The 22,574-nt window shown below is 35.2% G+C and overlaps 1 protein-coding gene and 1 pseudogene across 9 annotated transcripts in view; both read left to right on the plus strand.

Moving 5' to 3' along the window:
• The first annotated feature begins 3,144 nt into the window (after positions 1 to 3,144).
• Positions 3,145 to 22,574, plus strand: part of LRCH3 (leucine rich repeats and calponin homology domain containing 3) — a 98,113-nt gene continuing 78,683 nt past the window's right edge. For all 9 annotated transcript variants that reach the window (XM_011385275.2, XM_023526036.1, XM_023526039.1 and 6 more), the window contains exon 1: positions 3,145 to 3,448. In XM_011385275.2, the coding sequence (XP_011383577.1) occupies positions 3,187 to 3,448 (262 nt within the window). In that variant the 5' untranslated portion in view covers positions 3,145 to 3,186. The remainder of the gene's footprint in view (positions 3,449 to 22,574) is intronic.
• Positions 14,946 to 15,064, plus strand: LOC111733907 (annotated as a pseudogene).

Below are 22,574 nucleotides of genomic sequence, written 5' to 3' on the forward strand. Positions count from 1 at the left end.
ATATTGTTGATTTATAATGTCTTTTTTCCCCCTGCTATTTTAGTTTACTTTCTATCTGAAATTTTTCAACATAAAATTTGATAAAATGGAAAGAAAGGTGATACCATTCTGGAAATGGAGATCCTTGTTCTTAGTGTATTCAGATGATATTTATTGATGTTTAAAGATGAATAGGGAACTTTATTGTGTATATGTTTATACTTCCATTTTTCTTTCATGAGAAGAAAATCACATTGTCAAAATTTTCTTAAGAGTTTTAAAAAGTCAATTATTAGTGCTTCTCTTGATTAAAGGAGTCAAAGGGAAGGACCAAACATCGAATATATTCAACAAGCCAGATTCTGTGCTTTACATTTGGAGAGAATGCAATTGGCCAAGATTTTAACCCTACTGTTTTTGAGTTTATAAATGTAAAGTCTAAAAGGAGTGACCATAATATATTTTCAGTGAGTAGAAAGGGAGAAAGGACTTTATTTCTGTAAAATGTAGTGAGCTGTAGAGCCGGAGAGAGCTATTGAGTATTGAGTCCTGTAAAATATGCAAGAAGCAGAGAAAGTCTCCATATCTATTCCTAACATTAATAACCCTGCTGCCTATTTTTTCAACTCCTGCACTTCCAGGGCACAGAGCAGTAGTGGAATAAGTTATAGATCCCTGTAGCCCTTTTGCTCACAACCTTTTTGCAGCTGTTTATCACTTTTTCATCACTAGACTGGTGAACTTCCCACATGACTATTTCCTATACTATTCTTGCAAAATGATCTTGTCATTTGCTTTTGGAGAAGATTGAGGGAGTAGGATGAGAATTCCCTCGTATTTTACCTTCGCTTTGTAGATAAAACCTCAAATCCTTAGAAGTCTCAAAATTAACTCCTTGATCTTATTCTCCCAGTCTTTACCCATGACTTGTTCTTGTATAATGGGATATATAGTACCTTCCTTTTCCTTGTATCCACAAGCCTTTCTTTTATCCTTGAAATATCTACATACTTACATATGCTGTTCTTAAAAATCATAATTCTTTTTTCTCTCCTATATTAGTACATAGCCTCTACTGTAGTGCATAACTCATCTCTGTCTCTGCTTTCCACTATTTTTGAACTATTAATATACTCAGCCCTGGGGTATGGAAGGTAAAGATAGAATTTAACATGTTAAGGACCGTAAAATCTAGTTTAATAGACAAAGTTAACATTGATCTATAAACTTGGCCAGAAGTTCAGAGACCAGGATTAGCATGGAATGTTGTGATTATAAGATATGCAGGTAGATAGTAATGAGATCATATTATGGAGAACTTTCAGAAGAATTTAGTGTAAATGTGGATGGTAGGTAATCAAATATAGATGACATAATGGAAAGATCTGGCAATTTTCTATAGCATTGTAGCATTAATATAGAATATATGATTATGCTTTTAGTCATTGTAGTTAAAATACTGTATCTAAAAAATATGAAGTCCTACTCTTAAATCTTTCTGAGAATAACAAAATTTTAGGAAGGCCAGAATAACAAAAAACAATTCATGCATTGGATAAATGTTATTTGCCAGGGATAACAAATTTATCAGTTGCCATTGCAGTGACCCAGGCTCATAAAGGACATTGATAATTGATCTTGAAACTTGTTGCTGAAGAACCTTAACATGTATTAAGTTCATGGAACAACTCTGAGCAGCGGTTACTCATCAGCTTTGGCACTGAGATTCAACATTTTTACAATCTCAGGAGTTGGAGGAAATGCTAATCAAAGTTTCATTGAAGAGTTAGGCCTTGAGTGATGAGTAAAATCTCTTCAACCTTATTTTCTTGAGCTCTCTGACATGAACTTTTTGGCCTGTGCCCCTGATGTTTTCCACATATACTATTATAAATCATACCTAGTGGAGTTCATCCTGATCCTCCTCCCAATCTGGAATATTGCTCTCACCTTCCAGCCTACCCCACTTCATAGTCCTTCAGATTTTATTCCAAACCTCATTCATCCATAATATAAATTCCTCTTCTCTGAATTCTGATAATTCACACCACCCCTACTCAGACCTTCTTTTGTTGTCTTGTTCTCTAATTGATCTATTTGTCTATTTCTATAATTAGATTATAATCTCCCAGGAACAGGACTATTGGAGGGCCTCTTCTAGTTACCACAGTAAATACTAGATGATTGATTGTAGGAGAGATTTACATAATGTAATAGAAATGGCTTAAATGTGCAAAATAAACAGGAATATGCTAAAGACATTGCAATATAAGTGAGGTCTAATTGATGTAAAATGAACTATTTTCCACTTTTTCAATAATCAAATAGTTTCATTGTTTACTATTTCTTAAATTCTACGTTTAACCCCTCCATTTGGCGTATGATAAAAAAAAAAAAAAGATATTGTCAGATCCTTTTCTCTTCCTCAATTTTGATTCCAGAACAAAATTTTATTTTTTTAATTCCTAGGTGGTCTCCCATTCAAGTACTAACCAGGCCTGACCCTATGAGATTAGGCACATTCAGGGTGGCATGGCTGTAGGCTAGACCAAAATTTTAGACTTTAATGTTGTTCATCCTGCCTAAAATCTGGTCTAAAAGACAAGTACTATTTAAGATGCTTGTTTTATTTTTGTTAAGAATTATAAAAGGAAGGGAGGGCCTAAAATATTTATATAATCCTTTCAGTGAGAATTATAGGGTTTGGGAGCCAGTTCAGCCCCCTTTTTCCCTTCAGGCAATGGTAGTTAATTAATCCACAAGTATCCATTTGGATCATTTGCTTTACAGAATGACAGACTTTGGAAAATGTTGTAGGTCGTATCCCAGGGTCCCCTTATCTCACTGTCCAAGTTTCTGGAAGCAACAGTGTTAAGCTTTAATTTAATGCTTAATCTAATTCTCTAGTACTGAAGGAAGAGGACAGAAGTTTTGGTGAGAAGGGTTGTCTGCAAGATATTTTTGTAGAGGAATTTTGGAAATGCTACTGGGAACCTAAAGCAGCGGCTGCGCCAGACTTGGGAGTTCTGTTTTATTTTCCCTTGAAAACCTCGTGGGCGGAGGCAAGCGCGGGGATGTGCTGAGGGACACCACAGCCCTGCCCATCAAGGGAACCGTCCGGGGTCTGTAGGCCCCTTTCCCCGCCCACCCATCAGTTCTGGTCGCGCATGCGCTGAGCTGGCGGGTCAGAGCGTTGTCGGCTGAGAAATGGCGGCCGCGGGCTTGGTCGCTGTGGCCACGGCTGCAGACTACTCTGGCCCGGTAGCGTCCGGAGGTAACCTTTCCGGGGTTAACTGCGGCTCAAGCTCCGGGACAGGCCCTGGTACTGGCCCGGTCTCGTGGAGCCGCTCCCTTGATCGAGCGCTGGAGGAGGCAGCGGTAACCGGGGTGCTGAGCCTGAGCGGCCGGAAACTGAGGGAGTTTCCTCGGGCAGCGGCCAACCACGACCTGACGGACACCACCCGGGCGGGTGAGCTGGGCGAGGGGCATCCCTGCCCATAGGAGGCCCTGGGCGTGGCAGGAGGCCGCCTCAGTCAGTGGGGGGACTCGGGGGTAGTTACAGCAACTGGTCTCATGGCTCCTGGTCGGTAGCCGGGTAGCGGGGAGAGGGCGAGTGTCCTAACCCACCCACCCAGCCCCGCGGGCCTACCGGCCAGACCCCGAGCCTGGGGCGAGGCGGACTGCACCTCCCGAGAAAGAGAACCATAGGGCATTGATGGGTGGTGTTTTACTTTCTTAGAAAATTAACTTCTGCCGCTGCGGAGGTAGATCCTTGCCCCGCCCCGGTTTCTGCGGGCCCTTTCGGATTTGGATTTACAAATTGACTTTGCTAAAAGCTGGGATGGTAGCACGCTCTTATTAGGTCAGAATAGCGTTCGTCGCTGCATTGTCAAGAATACTGCGATCTCAGCATTGGCGTTTTTTTCAAGAGTTGTTATTAATGTGAATCCGAACGCTGTAACTTTTCTTTCGCCACCTTCATCTAGTTGACTTACCAAATATACTTGTAAAATTAACTAGAGCCCACCTTCAGACTCCCATTACTTTCCTCTCTCCTCATGCCCCCCCCAGCAAAAAAAGTTGAAGAAAACTACTTAGAAAATATACATAGCTTGCCTACCATATCTGTATTTAATGCTTTTTAAAAACTAACATTATTTTGCTTTATACATACTTTTGAACACAGGAAAAATAATAAGGAATTAGGTTTTCTTAGTTGTAGAGAACAATGTCTGGTGACTAAGGTATTCAACATAATATATTTCTCTTGTGTTTAAAACATAGCTTCCTCAGGGTGTAGATTAAAAACTAAGTCTATTCATGTTTTGCACAAAGGAAAAAAATTCCTTACACAAATTTATATAATATGATGTAGTTAAATATTTTATTTTCCTGTAGTGTTTTTGCAACCAAAGAATGTGTAGTACTTTGTGTCTAATATTTATTCCATTTTATTTATCTTATTTTAAAATCTTTAACACCTTCCTATGTTTGTGCACTCATTAAAGATTGGTATTACATATGATTCACTCATGTTAAAATAAACAGAACTGTTAAACTACTTTAAGAAACTGTTCTTTCAAAGATACTTTTGCTCTAATGTAAAATGGAAGACATTAAATGCCTACTTATTTAATTTTTGGAAACTGTACCAAATGTAGTTTGTATTTTTTAGTGAATGATATTAAAGTTAAACTTTTTTGCTAGGGTAAATATGAACAGCCACTTGCCTTTGGCATGTATTTTGATAGACAGTATCTAAAATTGTCATTCATACTCCACATTTTCTGATTCTGTTCAGGAGATGGCTATGTGGCATATGACTGTTCAGGAGATAGATAGCATAACAATTTCATATTGGTGTGAGTCATTTCAATATTTACTACATTAAGCCTGAAGCTAAAGAACAAGATGATTATAGGCGTTTATCTAGCTCATTATCTTACCTGCTTTTAAAAGTTGTAGGATGAATGTGTTTTGCCTTTAAGAAAGATTTTATTAACAAAGAAACCCCAAGGGCATTTATGAAATCTAATAAGTAATCTCAATGAATTGTTCCCTTACTGTGCTCTGCATATTAGTTTGTTATTGTCCACATTTATTTTATTACTTTAATAGTTTCTATATAAACCAAATTTTTTGTTGGTTGACATTTTATCTGATCAAAAAGTACAAAAAAGAAAAACACTGCTAAGTATTTTATAACCTATTAGACTAAATTCATTATAATCTATTAGGAATATCACTAAGTATAAGAAATCTTTGGCAGACCTTGCTAAGTACAAAAACACGGAATTATTTTAAACAGATAATTTGATGTGGATAACATTTATTGAGTTTTCACTATTTGCTCTTCAGTGTTTTAGGTATCTTAAAATACATTGCCTTGTTAAATGCTTAACAACCAATGGATTAAATATCATCCCCACTTTGTATATAAGGAATCACTCAGAGAAAGTCATGTAACTAGAATTAATGGTAGAATTTTAGCTCAGGTCCATCTAATTCTTTTCTCTCCACTATAACAACACAGCATCCCTGTGTACAGAAAGGCATTAGCATTCCTGTTTTTACAGATAGTAAAACCAAAGTTTGGAGAGAGAAGATAATTTTCTCAAAGACCTGTAGCTAAAGGCCATTTGGAAGGTGGTATTAGCCAGAATTCGGGCCTAGTTTGAGGTAACCCCCAACCATAGTCTACCTGTTATACCAGGTACTTAGATGAATTCATACCCAAATTTTAGCCAACTTATGTTAGCTAAAATGTTTTTGTTTAGACCCTACAGGAAATTTAAAGCCAAGAAAATTATTTGAATGCTATATATATCAGTTGCCACACAGTCTGCTCTTTTATAATGTATAGAATGTACCTAGTAAAGCTGCTGTCCTTCAAGAGTTTACATTCTAAGAAACAGCACATATTACCCATACCGTTCATAATTTTGACATGATTAGAATTCATTATGGAACGTTTTCTGGAGATTTCTCCCTTTTTGTTTAAAAAGGTAGATCGTTAGAAAAAGGGAAATACCTATATAGGAATGGGTAACTTGATTCAGTGGACAAGGAAAATCTTAGAAGAAATAACAGAGGACTTTGGGGGCAGAAAGGATATAGCTTGGATTTGGGTAGGCAGAAATGAGAAGGAAAGACATTCCAGCTAATGGTAGATAGCATGCACAAAGTCTTAGAGTATAGGGCACATCAGTTAATTTTGCAAGTCAGTCATGCATTCTTTCATCTAATAACAATACTGAACTCCGCTTTTCCTAGGGAACTACCCTTCTTGCATACATAGATCCCACCGTGACACAAGGGTGTGCACATGACTCAGGTCTCGCCAATCTGTGTCATTCATCCCTCTGCCCACTGTGATGGTTCCAAGGGCATATTTTCCAGTCAGCACACATGAATGTTAATTCTGAATTTTTAAATTTAAACTATCGAGAAAGAGGCATGCTCTGAATCCTGGGGTTGCTGAGAGAATAAATGTGAGCCTGAAACTTGCCAATAAATGGAAAGCAGAGCCAAAAGATGGAAAGAGTGAAGCCAAGTTCTGATGATAATGTTTGAATCTTTGGATCAATAGGCAGTCTTTCAGTTAGTGCTGTCCTTGGACTTTCAAATTATGCAAGCTAATAAATTCCCTTTTCTGCTTAATTTGAGTGGAATTTTTGGATACAGAATAAGAGTTCTGACTAATACAGTGAGACTGCTCTTGATAATGTTGTGGTGAGGCCAGTATGGTCAGAGTAAATGGTTGGATTAGAGAATACAGAAGCTACCTTTCTCATATGAGGTAGCTAGATGATGATAGGTTTGGAGACAGTGAAGCTAGCCAACATTCATTCATTGAACAAACATTGACAGGGATTTTATCAGGTGTAGATATATAAAGAAGACCAAGATACTCCCTTCTTTCAAAGAACTCAAGGGATCTAGTGAAGGAATAAATAAATGTAAAGGTTATTTGAGTAGTCTAATAATAGCTAAACTTTTATATGTTGGGTATTGCACTAGGTAATATAGAGGAAACAAAATAAGAGATTCTACCCTGTTAAAAAAAAAATAAATCAAATAATCCAGTTAGGTGGCTATGATAATAATCTTAAATCTATGAAGGAGTGAAAAGCAGAGATCACATTGGAAAATGAACGTGTACAAATGCTAATTGAATTTATTTATTTTTTTGAAAAAGACAGTTATCAGAGGTGACCTAGCTGTTAAACCTGGAGGACTAGAAAGATGGTAATGCTGCTGATAATAATAGTAGCTAACATTTATTGAACCATTTTCATATTCCAACTATTGTGCTAAGCTGTATGTATAAAATATGCACATACAACAACCCTGTGAGTTAAAAGTCCTGTTTTTAACTCCATTTTATACGTGAAAAAATGGAGACTTGTGATTAATCCGATCAAGCTTTCTCAGCTAATAAGTGATAGAGCTGGGATTCCAATTCACACACATCTGATCCTAAAACTTTTTGATCACAAGACGTACTGACAAAGAAGTTTTTACACATACACATTTCTTTGGTTTGCTTTATACCTTTAAGGGTCTGGTAGCACCTTTAGTTAATCATGTACAACAAATAGAAATGTAAATCTGGAACTTTAAATGAAGTTAGGGCTCCAGCATAAATTTGAGAGAGTCATAGTGAAGAGTTAATGCAGTGCTTAGAGAAAGAATGTGAAGAGTGGAAAAGCTGGTCTCTGACAACTATGGAGTACACCAGCATTTAAAAAGGCAAGAAGGGGAATCAGCCTGAGAAAGAACCAGAAACAAAGTTTCATAACTAAGCCTCTACTAGAATTCAGAGAAACCTAAAAGCCAAGGAACCATAGTAACCATCTGTTATTTTACAAATGAGAAGCAGTCTTATAGAGGTTAAATGATGTATTTAAGGTTATATATTGAGATGGTGCTGTTTCACTGCAGGCAAATAATAGTCATAGTTGAAGCTATAAGAAATCTCTTCTGAATGGAAGACAGAAAACAAGAAAGCAAGGACTCAACTTTGGGGAAAAGCCTACAGTTGAAGGCAGAATGGAGAGACTAACATTACACAAAAAAAAAGGAAAACGAGATGTAGTGGGTGAGCCAAACAAAGTAATGCAGTCTTACTGAAGCCATGAGAATTGAAGCTTTCAGGAGATGGGGACTTATTTCCTAGGTAAAAAAGAATGAAGATTGCTAAAAGGCCATTTAATTTTTCAAAGAAGCAATCTGTAACCCACAAAATTATGGTTTCTTTAATCCTGGAAGTATACACTGGAGTGCCAAGTCTTAAGCGGAAATCATATTTTCCTTGAATCCTTATTTATATATGTTTTATATCAAACAGTATATTTACTATTGAATTTTTCTAGAGCACTCCTGTCTAGTATGGTAGCTACTAGCCATAGTTCGTTATTAAAATAAGTTAAAATCTAAAAGTTTGGTTCTGCAGTCACACTAGCCACATTTCAAATTGACAGTAGCCATGCATATCATATTGCACAGCACGTTAGGCCTACTGTCTGTCATATTGATTGGACAGCATAGATAATAGAATCCATCCATCATCACAGAAAGCTATATTGGAGAGTGATGTTGGGGCATACTGTCTTAAATAGAATTGAAGTTTTCTTCTGCATTATTTTATAAATCATACTTCTTTAGGCAGTGTTTTTCTATATCTGTGAATACAGTAAGCCATCATCGTTACTAGGGCTGAAACACTATTAAATAATGGTTGAGAAGGCAGAGGGTAAGGGAGGATGTGGCAGCAAATGGGGGCTCAGTCATAATTACAGTATTCTTGTTAGCATTACAGGGTTGTAGTTTTCCACCTTATACTATATTAGAAATATTGTGTCATGTCTATTAATATTTTTTATAATAGAATTCTTATGGCTATAGAATATTTAATCATATTTTTCTACTTAACTAAATCCCTTTTATTAGGCATTTAGTCTGTTTCTAACTTTTCATTATAATAAAAGATACTATTAACATCCTTTTATATAACTCTTTGCTCACATCTCTTATTATTTCCTTTGGGTATATTCCTAGAAGTGGAATTAATTGTTCTAACAAATTTTATGCAGTTTTAAAAACTGAAATCTAATTCACAAACTAAATTTCAGTAGCAGTTCCACATAGAAACAGTGTTCCATATTGTGTGTAGCCTAGTTAGGTTCATAGGCCACCCACAAAAACCTGTTTTTTTTTTCTAAATATGAAAATTGGCTCAATTCACATTTCATACCTCTTTATACCTAACAGCCATGCTGTCCTATATATCTCTCCTTTTACATAAAGACTGTGTGTATGTATTAATGACATAAATTTTTATCGCAGTATCTCTAACCTCAGGGAAGGTCTGGAGTACAGAGTTTAAAGTTGCCTCAGTAGAGAACTTGAAATTTGAAGGCTTAAAATTTTCTTAGGAATTCTACCATCTTTATGCATGCTTGCTTTAATACAAATCTATGGTTTTCAAATTACCAACCATTAGAAAGACCAGACAAGTTAGGTTCTATGTTGATACTGTTATTTTTCTGTAATCACCTCTCATTGTCAAAGTATAGATATACTATTGTATATAATACTACATTTTGTAACAAAGTTTCTATGGAAATACACATGTTGAATTGAAATGTGGGATGCTAAGACACATCTCAGGAAATACCATTTATAACTCTCATAACTTTATCCTCTAGTTGAAATGAGAAATCCTACAGCTCGAATATATTCTCATCCACATGCTTCTTCCTTTCACTCCTGCCTGAGGAACAGCATAATTCTTGTATTGACACAGTGTTGGGGCCAAATAGGGAAGGCTTAGGTAAAAAAAAAAAAAACTTGTTACTTATGTCCTTTCCCCCTGCTCCTCCTGAAACACACATGTATGCACACACCGCAAGGATGTGCGCTTTTAAAGAGAGACAGATACCATGGGGAAGATCATGGCTGTTATGTATAAAGGCATCTGAAATAAGATTTAAATTTATGTTTCAGAGAAAAAATCTAAACTCAGCTGTACTGACCTTGTTTTTAAATAGGAAGGATAAATAGTAGGATGGTGTCTTGAGGAGGGATGAGAAGATGAGTCATCGGTCAACACAAAATGTTGAGACTAGAAAAATGGCAACAGTGTTGGGGCCAAAGATTTTCTAGAGTTCATTTCCTTTTACAGTGGCTGAATTTGGGGGCTGGATGGTTAATACTATCTCAGATTATAACATGCATATTACTTTTAAGTGGTAACATGTTCATTATTTTTTTGTTCATTCCACTTAAGCTTGCAAAAAGTATATGATAAATAGGGCAGTTCACACAAAGGAACATTGTTTTGAGTTCCTGAAGTTGCCAGCAATATCAAATGCAGTGCAACTAATTTTAGAATCATAAAATAGTCCTAAAAATCTCAGGTATTTCCTTACTCACTTTTAACTTTCTTCCTTGCTCTTCTAAATTTCTAGATTTTTATTTAAAGGACACCTAAAACCAAGGATTTTTACTGGTTTATTAAACTTATTTATAAAAACTAGGTAATCGATTTTTCCATTAAAAACAAGTTTTACAAAATGACCTGTACATCATAAAGAGTGAAAAGATAAGCTACGGAGTAAGAGATTTCCAATAAATATAACACACAAATGATATCCAGAATATGTATAGAATTTCTACTAACAAATAAGAAAACAACCTAATAGGAAACTGAGAAAACACCTGAATTGGTACTTTACTAAAAAGAAATTCCACTTGACCAAAAAATACATGAAAAAGTGCTCAACCTCATTAGTAATCAAAAGAATGGAAAATAAAACCAAACTGAGGACTCCTTGAAAAGCCGACTGTACCAAGTCCTGGAAAGAAAGTAGAGTAGAGCATTGGGGACACTCATACAGTGTTAATGGGAGTGCAAATTGGTGAATTGACTTCGAAAAATACCTAGTAACATTGAAAAAACACATGTTCTATGACCCAGAAAATAACACATATTCTATGACCCAGAAACTTTTTGTTACAGTTCTCTAAGTCAGAAGACCAGACTCTATTGAGTTATCTACTCAGAGTCTCACAAATCCAAAATCAATGTGTTGGCCAGGCTAGGCTCTTATCTGGAGGCTTTAGAGGAAGAATTTGCTTCCAGGATTATTTAGATTTTGGCAGTTCTTCAAAGTTATAAAACTGAGATTTTCATTTCCTTGCTGGTTGTCAGCTTCAGGCTGCTCTGAGGTCCTGGAGGCTCTTGCATTCCTCACAACACGGCCCCCTCCACCTTCAGGCCAACAGTATTGTTTTGAATCTCTGACTTTCTCTTTTGCTACCAGCCAGAGGGCTCATGTGATGAGATTGGGTTCAACCAGATTATTTTTCTTATAATTGACTAGCAACCTTAATTATATCTGCAAAGTCCCTTCTGCCTCATAAAGAACATAATCACAGTATATTTCAAATTCACAGCCCCGAAGATTAGGGTAGGAAATATTGGAGGACCATTTTAGAATTCTGTCTACCATAGAGGGTTCTGTTTTACTCTCTTCTTATTGTATAACACCTAGTACAATGCCAAATGTCCTTTAAGTGTTTATTGAATGTATGTATATATATATATATATATACATGGATGGATGAATGTGTGGATAGATGAGAGAGAATGAGATAGTGAGTAAGTGGGTAGGCGAAAACAGGAAATAATGAAGAGGCTATTCACTTTCTTAGCTTTGGAAATAGTGACAACTAACTTCTGTGTGACTGGGTTTAATGGGGACCCTTGGGGCTTCAGCGATGGTAGAATTCAGTCAGAACATTCTCAAGGATAATATCAATGAATAGGCTTCCCTTTGATGTCAAAAAGTCAGACATTCAGACCCTCTTTAATTGGTGTCATAGAGGATAAAAGATGATTTACATGTGCTAAGACAGTCCACCAAATGTAATCAGTGGCAGTGAGAATTTTTAGGTCTTTGAAAAATTTCAGAATAGTACCTTGATTTGCTAATAAAAGAAATGTTTCAAACTCCTTACAGTGAAGTAGGCTTTCCATGTATATTCAGTATGTATAACTAACTTCGATAATGTGCAAGTCTCAGTTGTCTAAGGAGAATTTTAGCCAGTTAACTAAACGATGCTTTTGCTAACTTAGTAATATTGTGATTTCTGGCCATTTATTATCACGTGACAAACTGAAGTCTATTAGTTCTCAAACTTTGGTGTGTATAAAAGCTCCTATGGCACTTTAAAAAACTGTGTATTCCTGGATCCATACCCTAGAGAGTCTGATTGAGATCTGGAGCAGGGTGCATTAAGCTGCATTTTTAACAAGCAACCTGATCAGCAGTTGAGAAATTCCTCCTTGACTTTTCTACTTTACTCTAAAATTCATTTAGGAAGATAGTAATTTTTTACATCAAAAAGATAGCCTAATGACTAGGTAAGCCAAACATTTTATATAATCGAAAATGTATTTTTTAAAGTATAAAACATCATTTTGCAAAATTGGACACTTCGGTAGAGAATAAACACTTGAAAGACTGGTTTGTTTATTTTAAATACAGTGTTAACGAAGAACTATGTTAAAGTCACAAGTAGATAACCAATTTATATGAAAAATAAACTGAAAATTGAGCATGTATGGTTAGTCATGATTTTTGGTTACCAGTAACAGAAACCAACTGTCATTATGTGTAGCCTACAAAATCTCTGGGAGGACTGGAGAACCTGACTGGAAGGATAGGTAACCAGGAACAATATCTAAAATCATGTGACAGATCTTGTCCTCTGAAGACACCACTAGCACTGCTGCTGGGGATACACACCTCAGTATGCACCACCAACGCCAGTGGTAATGGACGCTGTATGCCAGCACTAGAACTTTTGCCACCATTTCCTCTGGAAATTAGGGTGTAGTATTACCACTGTGCTGTCATTTCAAGGTTAGGGGAGGACATGTCTGCTTGGGAGAACTTAAGTTATGTACCTGTGCCCATTGCTGCAAGAGAGGCTGGGAAAGCAAGTATACTATGTGGCACTATTTTCAACTTTGGTTGAGGAAAGAATTCTAATTCATAAAGTATTGGATTTTCCCAAACATAGGAATAGTGTTACCTCCTGACAGCCTAAAAAACTGGCGTCTGTCTACTACAAGTTGTATTTAGTACTGAAATCAAGTAACCAAGTAAGCCTTTAGTAGAATATGAAATTATAATGCACAGTAAGCAAGCATTAAATGATAGGCAGTTTACTGACTGTAATTGGTTTAATTTTTCTGTAGCCAAACTTTCCATTTCTTGGTTCAGTAGGGAGAGGAGGAAAAGATCTATTAATTAGACTCTTTTCTAGGAGTACCTTCAGTTTTTTTCTTTTTCTTTTCCTTTCTTTTCTTTGCTATTTTTTTAATTTTGAGACTACCCTTAATTTCTTTTTAAGATCTGGGGTCTGCATTAATTCGAGAAGAAAAATTACCAGTGTTGCCTACTTCCTGCTTCTTCAAGTGTCTGCAGTGTCCCAAATCCCAATACCTGTCATTTTAGCCAGTGGCCCCTATAGTAAAATTTTGACAACAAATATATATTTATTTATTTACATTATATTCATGTACTCATGTACTGATTATATTATAAAACATATAAAATATAAAATTTTGAAAAAAATTAAACAAATAGAAATAAAAATTCTAATTCCACATTCCAGTGGATCATTTTGTGTGTCCCCTGGATAGCAGGTTTACACACCTTTCTTGGAGACAACTGATTAAGACAGTGGTTAGCTTAGTGATCTTTAAGTAGGAGAAAGGGTAATGTTAAGTATATAAAAACATTGTAGTTTTTACGGTGAGAATATGAGAAATGAGAGACAGCTTAAGATGTGGAGTTCAAGGATAAAGAGCTATAACCTGTTCAAAAGGAAAGGATATTAGCAGACAAAGATTGAGGAAATTTCTTAAAGCGATGCTGTATGTAAGGATGAGTTCTTTGTATAGCATGTACAAAAATCATTGTGTATGTAAAGTGGAGAATGGGTAGTTTGTAAAGGCTGGGCTGCTTCCATGGATTTGGTGGGGTGGGGTGGGGTAGATTAGGAACCATGGTACTTTAGGAGTAAGATTTACCTGTTTTAACCTTGATTCTTTACTGTTTAGTTGTTTGGCTTAAGTCAGTCTTATCTTTCCTTATTTAGAAAATAAATGGGCAGACTGAATTGGAGTTTTTAAGACTTAGAAGGCCTAGCGCTTTTGAGGAGTCTCCTGAGGTTGCGCTTTGGCATGGGTTTCAACTAGAGTCAGCTTTGATTCTGTGGCGTATTCATTTAACAGATAATTTTAGCCTTAACTTATGCTTGAACTTCAGACTTATATTAGTTGCCTACTTGATATTTTCACTAGATGTCTAAATAGGCATCTCAAATGTACCTTGAGCAGAATGGACTCTTGATTGCCTCAATCCCTTCCCACTCCCCACTTCCCCAAAGGAGGTAGAGAGAAAAACTAACACCAAAAACTTGTTCTTGTAGTAAATGACACTACCATCCATTTATTGAGGTAGAAACTCATCCCAGTTTTGAATAATTGATTCCATTACTCCACCATCCATGTATCTAGGCAGTAGCTCAGGCTTCAAACCTGGGAGTCATTCTTTATTCTCTCTGTTACTCCAATCCTCCTCAGTCTATTAGCAGATCACATCTACTTCAACATATCCTAAATCTGCCCACTTCTCTGTCTCCCCTGCTGAAACTCTAACCCCAGCCCCATGCTCTCTGTTGCCATGAACTACTGCAGTAGCCTCCTAACTAATCTTCCTTTTTCTACTCTTACTCCTTGAAAACATTCTCCGTACAATAGCCAAAAATGATATTTTTTAAATGTCAGTCAGATCGTGTCATTTCCCTTTAAAATCAAACATACAAAAGGCAATGGATAACTACTATAGGATTTTGTTAGTTTGACTAGGGTCAAAAAAGCCTTATGTCTCTATGGCCATGCCACCCTGAACATGCCTGATCTCATCTGATCTTGGAAGTTAAGCAGTGTTGGGCCTGATTAGTACTTGGATGGGAGAACACCTAGGAATACCAGGTGCTGTAGGCATAAAAAAATAAATAAAATAAATAAAAGCCTGTGTGTGACTTCTGCCTGCTTCTTAAGCCTTAACTGTATTCTCATACCTAGCTCATTAAATCTTATTAAGCTTGTTTTTCCTTTGTGGCCTTTGTACTTGATAGCCTCTGTTCATAGAATGCCCTTCCTCCAAATCTTTGTGTGACTGCCTCTCATTCTTTAGATTTGATAAGTAAGTATATATAAAGCACTTAAGAGTAATTCTTAGCTCATTGTAAATGATCAGTAAATGTTAGCCCTGTGCCCCCCTCCCCCGCCCCGCCCCCTTAAAACTCATATCTTTAGAGAGGTTCATGATAAACCCTGGCCTGTTGCCTTGAGCCACTTTTCTTCATTGTTGTTCTTTATTTCCTTCATAGTATGTCTTTATTTATTGATTGTTTACATCATTAAAATGTAAGCTTCAGTAGAATAACAGCCTTTTCTGTCTGTATCTCCAGCATTTACAATAGAGTATATCACATAGTATACCCTCAGTATACTTTTTGAATAAATGAATGAATGAATGACCCTGTATTCCATGTATCATAAACCTATCTAGGTCTGCTAGCATTGAATTCTTTTAGAATTTTTGTTTTGTCTGAAAATCATTATTTTGCCTTCCATTTTTTTTACTGGGTATAGAGTTCCTGCTTGGCAGGGTTTTTCATTTTTGCTTTTTCATTTCAGCACCTTAAAAGTGTCATTACATTGTCTTCTGACTTCCGTAATTTCTGTTGAAAATCAGCCTTCAGTTTCTGTTGTTTGTGGTGCATTTAGGATAACATTTGTTTCTTCTCTGGCCGCTTACGATTTTTTTCCCTTTGCCTTTGATTTTCTGAAGTTTGATTATGATGTGGCTTTCTTTGTACTTATCCTACTCTGAAGTTTACTGAGCCTCTTGCATTGTGGATTGAGAAATTCTTGGTTGTTATTTGGTTTCAGTAAGAAATTTTTCTGTTTTCTTGGTTCATAAGTACTATTCAAAGTTATAATTATTCTTTTTAAATTGTTATGTTCTGGTTTTCCTAGGATAGTACTAACTCATGGTATCTTCTTTGACATTTTCAATAATGATCTATGGTGCTGTGAAGTTTTACTGTTCTAAGTATGGTCTATGGACCAGCAACATGGCATTAACTAGGATGCAAAATTTCAGACCCATCCTAAAGTTAGAATCTGTCTTTTAAAAGATTGTGCGAATGTTACAGTTTGAGAAGCACTGCTATAAAGTTAAACAGATAATTGAGATTGCATTTTTTCCCCCAGAGGGTCTCTGAATTAAGTTGACACCATTTATTTTAACCCCATGCCACATAGATTGACCAAATTGAGCATTTTCAATACCAGTCTATTAAAAAAGAGAAAGGCCCTTTGGGGTGGGGGGTGCAGTAGGCAAAGAAGGAAGTTAAAACATTAGCTACCATGTTCCTAGGATGTTGTAGGCTCATAATTTGGGTATATCATGGATATGTATATGGCTAAGGGTTAGATGTGGTATTTGCAAGTCTTTTGGGCTGTGCCTTGAATCAGCTGGGCCTCTGCCACAGTTATGCTGAGAAGGTAAAAAAAAAAGCCTAATGTGTCATCCTAATAGGTGTAGTAAGGATCCCAGCCTATGCAAAAACTGCAGCCTATGTCTAGAGCTCAATCTCATTGTATTATTTTTTCCCACTTCTATTATGAGGATTGAGACTTTATACCCCAAATCCTTATACCATAAGCAGGCCTTAACTTCTTGTCGGTTTATTTGTTTCTAATACTTGGTTTTAGCAGTCTAATTATTACTGGCTTAATTGCTTATCTTGCTTTTGAAGACATTGTTTAGTAACAGTAGGAACTAAACATTCTTGAGGTCAGATCAACAATGACTAGCATTGGTTTATTAATTTTGCTGTTTTATAGTACTTGCAGTTTGTCAACACTTCTTTATTTTCAAACATAATGACAAATAGAACTTAAAGATATTTTCTGTAGAATCCATATCTTCATTATTCTATCTACTTTTTTCACAAAAGGAGAATTTTTCATCATAGGTACTCATTTAGTCACAGCACCCTTCATGTTTCCTTTTTAGGATCCTTATAGACTTAAGGATTTCTTACAGATTCAAGGTATTTGTAAGTGCCTCTACCTGTTTTATGCTGTATATGTCATTGCCTAAGCTCATCATGTGTGGGAGCCCTCCTCTTGGTCAAGCCTCTCTCCCCATCCCAAGATTACTGCTGAGAAGTTGAAAATTGCATTCCAAGAAGAAAGAGATTTTCCAGATCCTTCTTGTTTCCCTCTCCCCTAGGTAAAGCATTTGTTATTTTTAAGCAGCCTTGGTTCCTTTTAGTAAGCAATAGGATACAGGATTACAACCTGTCTACAGGAGCCTTGTTTTATATCATTTCACATGACAACTGATACCAGACAGGACAGCATCAGGAACAGCTTTGATAATTTATGTGAAGGAGCAAGAACCTTTCAAAGTTATGAATGTGCACAATTTTAACCCTCATTTGACCAAATTCTTTTCTTACTCTAAAATTAAAGCCTTTCAGTTGATTTTCATTTATATTCTGATCTGAGTTACCAGCTTTTCCTCTCCTTCATACCCAGTATAGTCGTATTTTTTGTACTGGGTTACTATATATTATTATACCAAACTATATTTTGAAGTAAAATACTATCAAAAATTTTAGAAATAACAACATTTAAATGCCAACTGTGACTGCTCATTTTCAATAAATTTTATTTATGTGGTGCTATTGATACCATATTTTTGAAGGCTACTGACTTTAACTTCCTTAGTTTCCTCAATATAGTTTGAATAATTTCATATGTGTATCCAGTAGATTAATCAAGACCAATTTCACTAAAGGTTTGTTTTCTTTCTTTAAACAAAGGGATATTTATAGTCCATATGCATAATGACTTTTTATCAAAATGTATTTAATACTAAAATTCAATGTAAAACAATATTTAGAATAAATAGTATTGAAATAGAGATCAGGCTTTTTCTTTGTTAAGGGAAGGGGAACTGGGAGGAGCTGTTTTTGTAAAACTCAAGCAAGCAGAATTCCTCTAATGATTAGCATGTCTAATCATTAGCAAGACTAAGCCTAAACTATTAGCCTGAAGGCTATAGGAATAATGCAGGCTTGAACAGGATAGTCAGAGTCCAAGCATTTCACTCTGTTACATAGGTTTGAATTTCAGTTCAATAACTAGCTTTGTGTAACCCATAGACCCGTTTTCTAACCTTTCTAAATGACAGTTTCCTCATCTGTGCAATGTCTGCCTCATGAGGAGATTTTATGGATTAAACGAGATAGTAGCCATATGGAGCAATTAACAAATGTTCCAGTGCTCAACAAAAGTTAGTTTCCTTCCTCCGCCTTCTTTCCCTTGCTTGCTTTAGCGCCACATTTATTTAGTTAGTAAAAATATATTGTGCGCCAATGTCTCAGGCACTGTTCTAGGCAAGAATATGGCTTTTTGAAGTATGATTTTTGAATATAAAATAAACCCACTCCAGTTTGTTATAAAATGCTTTTAATTTTTTTCAATCTTATTTTACATTTCATATGAGTCATAAAATATACCAGGATTAAATTGATGCATTATACCGCAGTAGTTCTAAACTGACATGTACCCCCCAATATAGAAGGTGTATATGGTTGACTGTTTACTACTGGTAATTGGTGTCATGTTTTCCCAAGAGTTTTTTTGTTCAAGTTATTTTTTGTAATGTATGATTTAGTTTCCTCCAGAATTATACTTTGAGTTTTGTTTTACTTTGAATTTTTGGTTATCATTTTAGAATTGCTTTTAAAACTTGTGGAGAAATTATTTTTTATGGTTATCTTTAGATTTTTTGTTACTTAAAGTGAGAAGTTATTAAGTAATAATTTTATGTTTGGTAGTAAAGTTTCCATCATTAATAACACCTTGTATTTATAAAATACCTTTTTTAAGACTAAAGTATGTTTTTATTTCTTGCATAGAGAAAGTCTGTACTTTTTTTAAGTTCAAATTTTAATAAGTTGGGTTTTCTAACAATAGGAAATGTGCATGTGTTATCTGTCTCAAGGTGACTTCTTCTGTATATCCTTAGTTATAGAACTTCTGTTCAGCTAGACTCAGGTGATTCTCAGTGATGGTTGTTCTGTAGTTCAGTTGTAATTTTGAAGTGGTCATGGGAGGAGGCAAGCACAGCATTTACCTACTCTGCCATCTTGACTGGAAGTATAAAATACTTTTTTCCAAAGAACAGAGTTCTCATCCTTTTTCATTACACAATTTTTACATTTCATAATAAAATGACTTTTTTTAATCATCCCAGACCAATATATATCACCAAGAGAACAAGTCTACAACCCAAGTCTCCACACTACAAGAATAATACTCTTAGCTAAATTAGAGTTCTAAGTTTGATTTAATTTTTCATTCCTCTTTTTACATTTTTTAACATTTTTCTCATGGCCCAGCTTTGGAAATATGTAACAAAATTTTATCAGCCTACATACATTTTTCAGCGTCCCACTCTTCTAGGATATGTGGAAAACATAACTGTGGGAGAAAAAAGTTATTTTTCCAAGTCATTCAGTGTACATTATTGCTTTTCCTGAGCAAATATATGCACACTAATAAAGCATGGTACATGGGCCTTTTTAGACTCTAGCATCTTTGATAGATCTTACAGTAAGCCTTTTGTTTTGTTTATTTAGCACCCAACTGCAAACCTTGACTCCCCCCAGGTAGGCGCGGATCCTGGGGCCGGGCCTGGGCATCACGGTGGACAGAATGAGTGGAAGGGCAGGAAGAAATACAAAAGCATCATGATGTTATAAAAATGAGACCTTTATTCTGGCAATAGGAATTCACATTTCAAAAGCTGATGATTGTCAAACCGATCTAAAAGACGATGAGAATACAAAAATAGTTGCTTCTTTTTAAAAACTTGGATATTTCTAACACAAAATTTCTTTTCTCTTTAAATAGCCTTTCATTAATAAGCAGAGTATGTAATTGATTGTTTTTGAATTGGTTCTCTAAAATGTGCAGGAAAACAGTATTCATGGAGCACTATTCCAAGCAGGGGAAAAAAGGGACAGCTGTACCATAGTTTAAATGAAATGAAAATATCCAGTACTGCAATGAAAAGTAAAAATCCATTTACCTAAATTTAGTTGTGCTGAAAGTAGGTGACATTGCTTACATTTTGGGACCTTGTCAGTAATAATCACAAAGTTAAGTATTTATTTGGGCTTAGGGAGAGCTTCTGGAGATAATCAAAAAAATCTCAGAAAATAGCTATGTAGAAATATCTTGTTTTATTTATTCCTCCCCCTTCTTAAATTTCCCCTTTCCACCCCTGACTTATGGATGTTGCCATTTTCCCCTTAGGAACTGGATCTCTGAAGGCGGGGCGTCTCCTCCCACATGCTCGCAGTGTGTACCTGGGGCCTGGCGCACCTGGGGTATGGTCCGTGGCTCCACCCGGGGTGCGAACCCAGGACCTTCTGCATGTAAAGCAGACGTGCTAAACACTATACTATGGAGTCATCACCTTTTTTTTTTTTTCTTTTAGAAACATCTTGTTTTAAGACATAGAGAAATAATGACCAATAAAAGCATTTACATATAATCAATTCTTAGCACTTACACAACTAATACAAAAAAATAGTTTGGATTTTGAAGGAAAATATTTGAACATTTAAGTATAAACAATAAAACCAAATTGCTATCCAAGAAGAACTTAGGAAACTGGATATTGTTAGTGAGCTAGAATTTACAGAATTACCAATGTGATATTTTAAAACTGTATTAGGACTCCTGGGTTCATTGTTTTTATACAATGACTGAATTGCAGAATAAAAAGTATTACTTTGTCAGTACTTTCATTGAATAAATTAATTTGTTTTTATAGTAACATCCTCAATTTGATTTCACAATTACATTATGAAGAAATTTCTGAAAAGCTGATTAAAATTATAAATAGGATAATGATAATACATTTGGCTACGATTTAAATTCTGCATGAATTTCAGAGAGACTTTTATAAGAATGTTAAGTTTTAAACCAATGCTTATTTCATGTAGTTACAATAAATTTAGGCCAACGACTTAAAAAAAAAAAAAAAGGCATTATGTGCTCAAATTAAATATTTAACCAGAAAAGGGATTCCATTATGAAAGAGATCTGATGATACAGTCTCAAGTACTAACAGAAATTAACCCCACCACAATAAATTAGATATTCTTTCATTACACTGCAGTTATCCAAAATGTCACATAAAATACTCTGATCTGAGTTTTAAACTTTTTTTTTTATTTTATGGTACTTCTTGAAGATGTACCCAATAAATTTCTGTGAAATTAAGTATAAATAGGGGAGTGGAAATCAGTTTAAACATTTTATTAGAGATTTAAAAATTAAACCCCATGCACCTAAATATATTAACAGTTTATTAGAAATTCTCCCCTTTCTCACCTATCCTAAAAATAAGATACCAGTATCTGTATTTTAAATGAAACCATACTATAAACACAGCAAAGGCCACAGACTATGTTAGAAATATTCTAGCTTATGCTAAGAAAAAAATCAACAGCAACAACAAAAAGCATTTTTTTAAAAGCAGACACGTAACCCACAAACAAATTTCTCAAGTATCTAAACACTTGGCTTATCTGTATAACCAAAAAAATATGCATTAGTCTTTTAATGAAAAAGGAATATATAAAAACTCTTAGATTTTTATGTTACTTTTTCAGATTTACACATGCAAGTTACATAGTAATATTTACAGATATTTTAAAATGAGAAAAATTACTTCTAACAGTTTCCAGTAGCATGTTATTACTATGTTAAAAACATTTTACAGTGCATTCATTTAATCTGGTGATCTTAATTTCTACAGATAACCTATTAACAACAAATTAAATCTCACTGCAAAGAAATTCTTTATAATATCATGACCACATTTTCTAATCCTAGTGAAGTCCCCAATGAAATAACACAGACATGCTGCAATTAAAGTCTGTTTTGGTGAAATGGTAATAAATTTGCTCAAAGAGTTTATAAAGTTCAAACTTTTAAAGTGCTGTGGAGAAAAGAGGATATCATTGAATCATGTAAAGATGTGACTGTTTTGATCGTAATCTATGCTTTTTATTTTCTGATTAAAACTAAGACCTGCCTCATGATGAGACACCTTTGGCATCTCTGTAAATGCTGCTATATGAAAGTAAAAAATAAGGAAAAGTTGTGATACATTTATAGCTTTTATAGAAAAATATATATTCTCTTTAGAGTTAATCATATCAAGTGGTCGTCATTCAGTATGAAGTCCAATATTATAAACAAAATAAGACATTAATGGATTTTTCCCTCATTGCCTATTTCCAACACTCTACTTCAGATCTTGATTATCAATATCCCATCATTGAATCCTCAGGTCTTCTAGTTTATATTGTTTTTGACTTTGGGATTGTGATTATAGGAACTGGATATT

This window comes from Pteropus vampyrus, unplaced genomic scaffold, assembly GCF_000151845.1.
Source record: "Pteropus vampyrus isolate Shadow unplaced genomic scaffold, Pvam_2.0 Scaffold680, whole genome shotgun sequence".
Taxonomy (NCBI): Eukaryota; Metazoa; Chordata; class Mammalia; order Chiroptera; family Pteropodidae; genus Pteropus; species Pteropus vampyrus.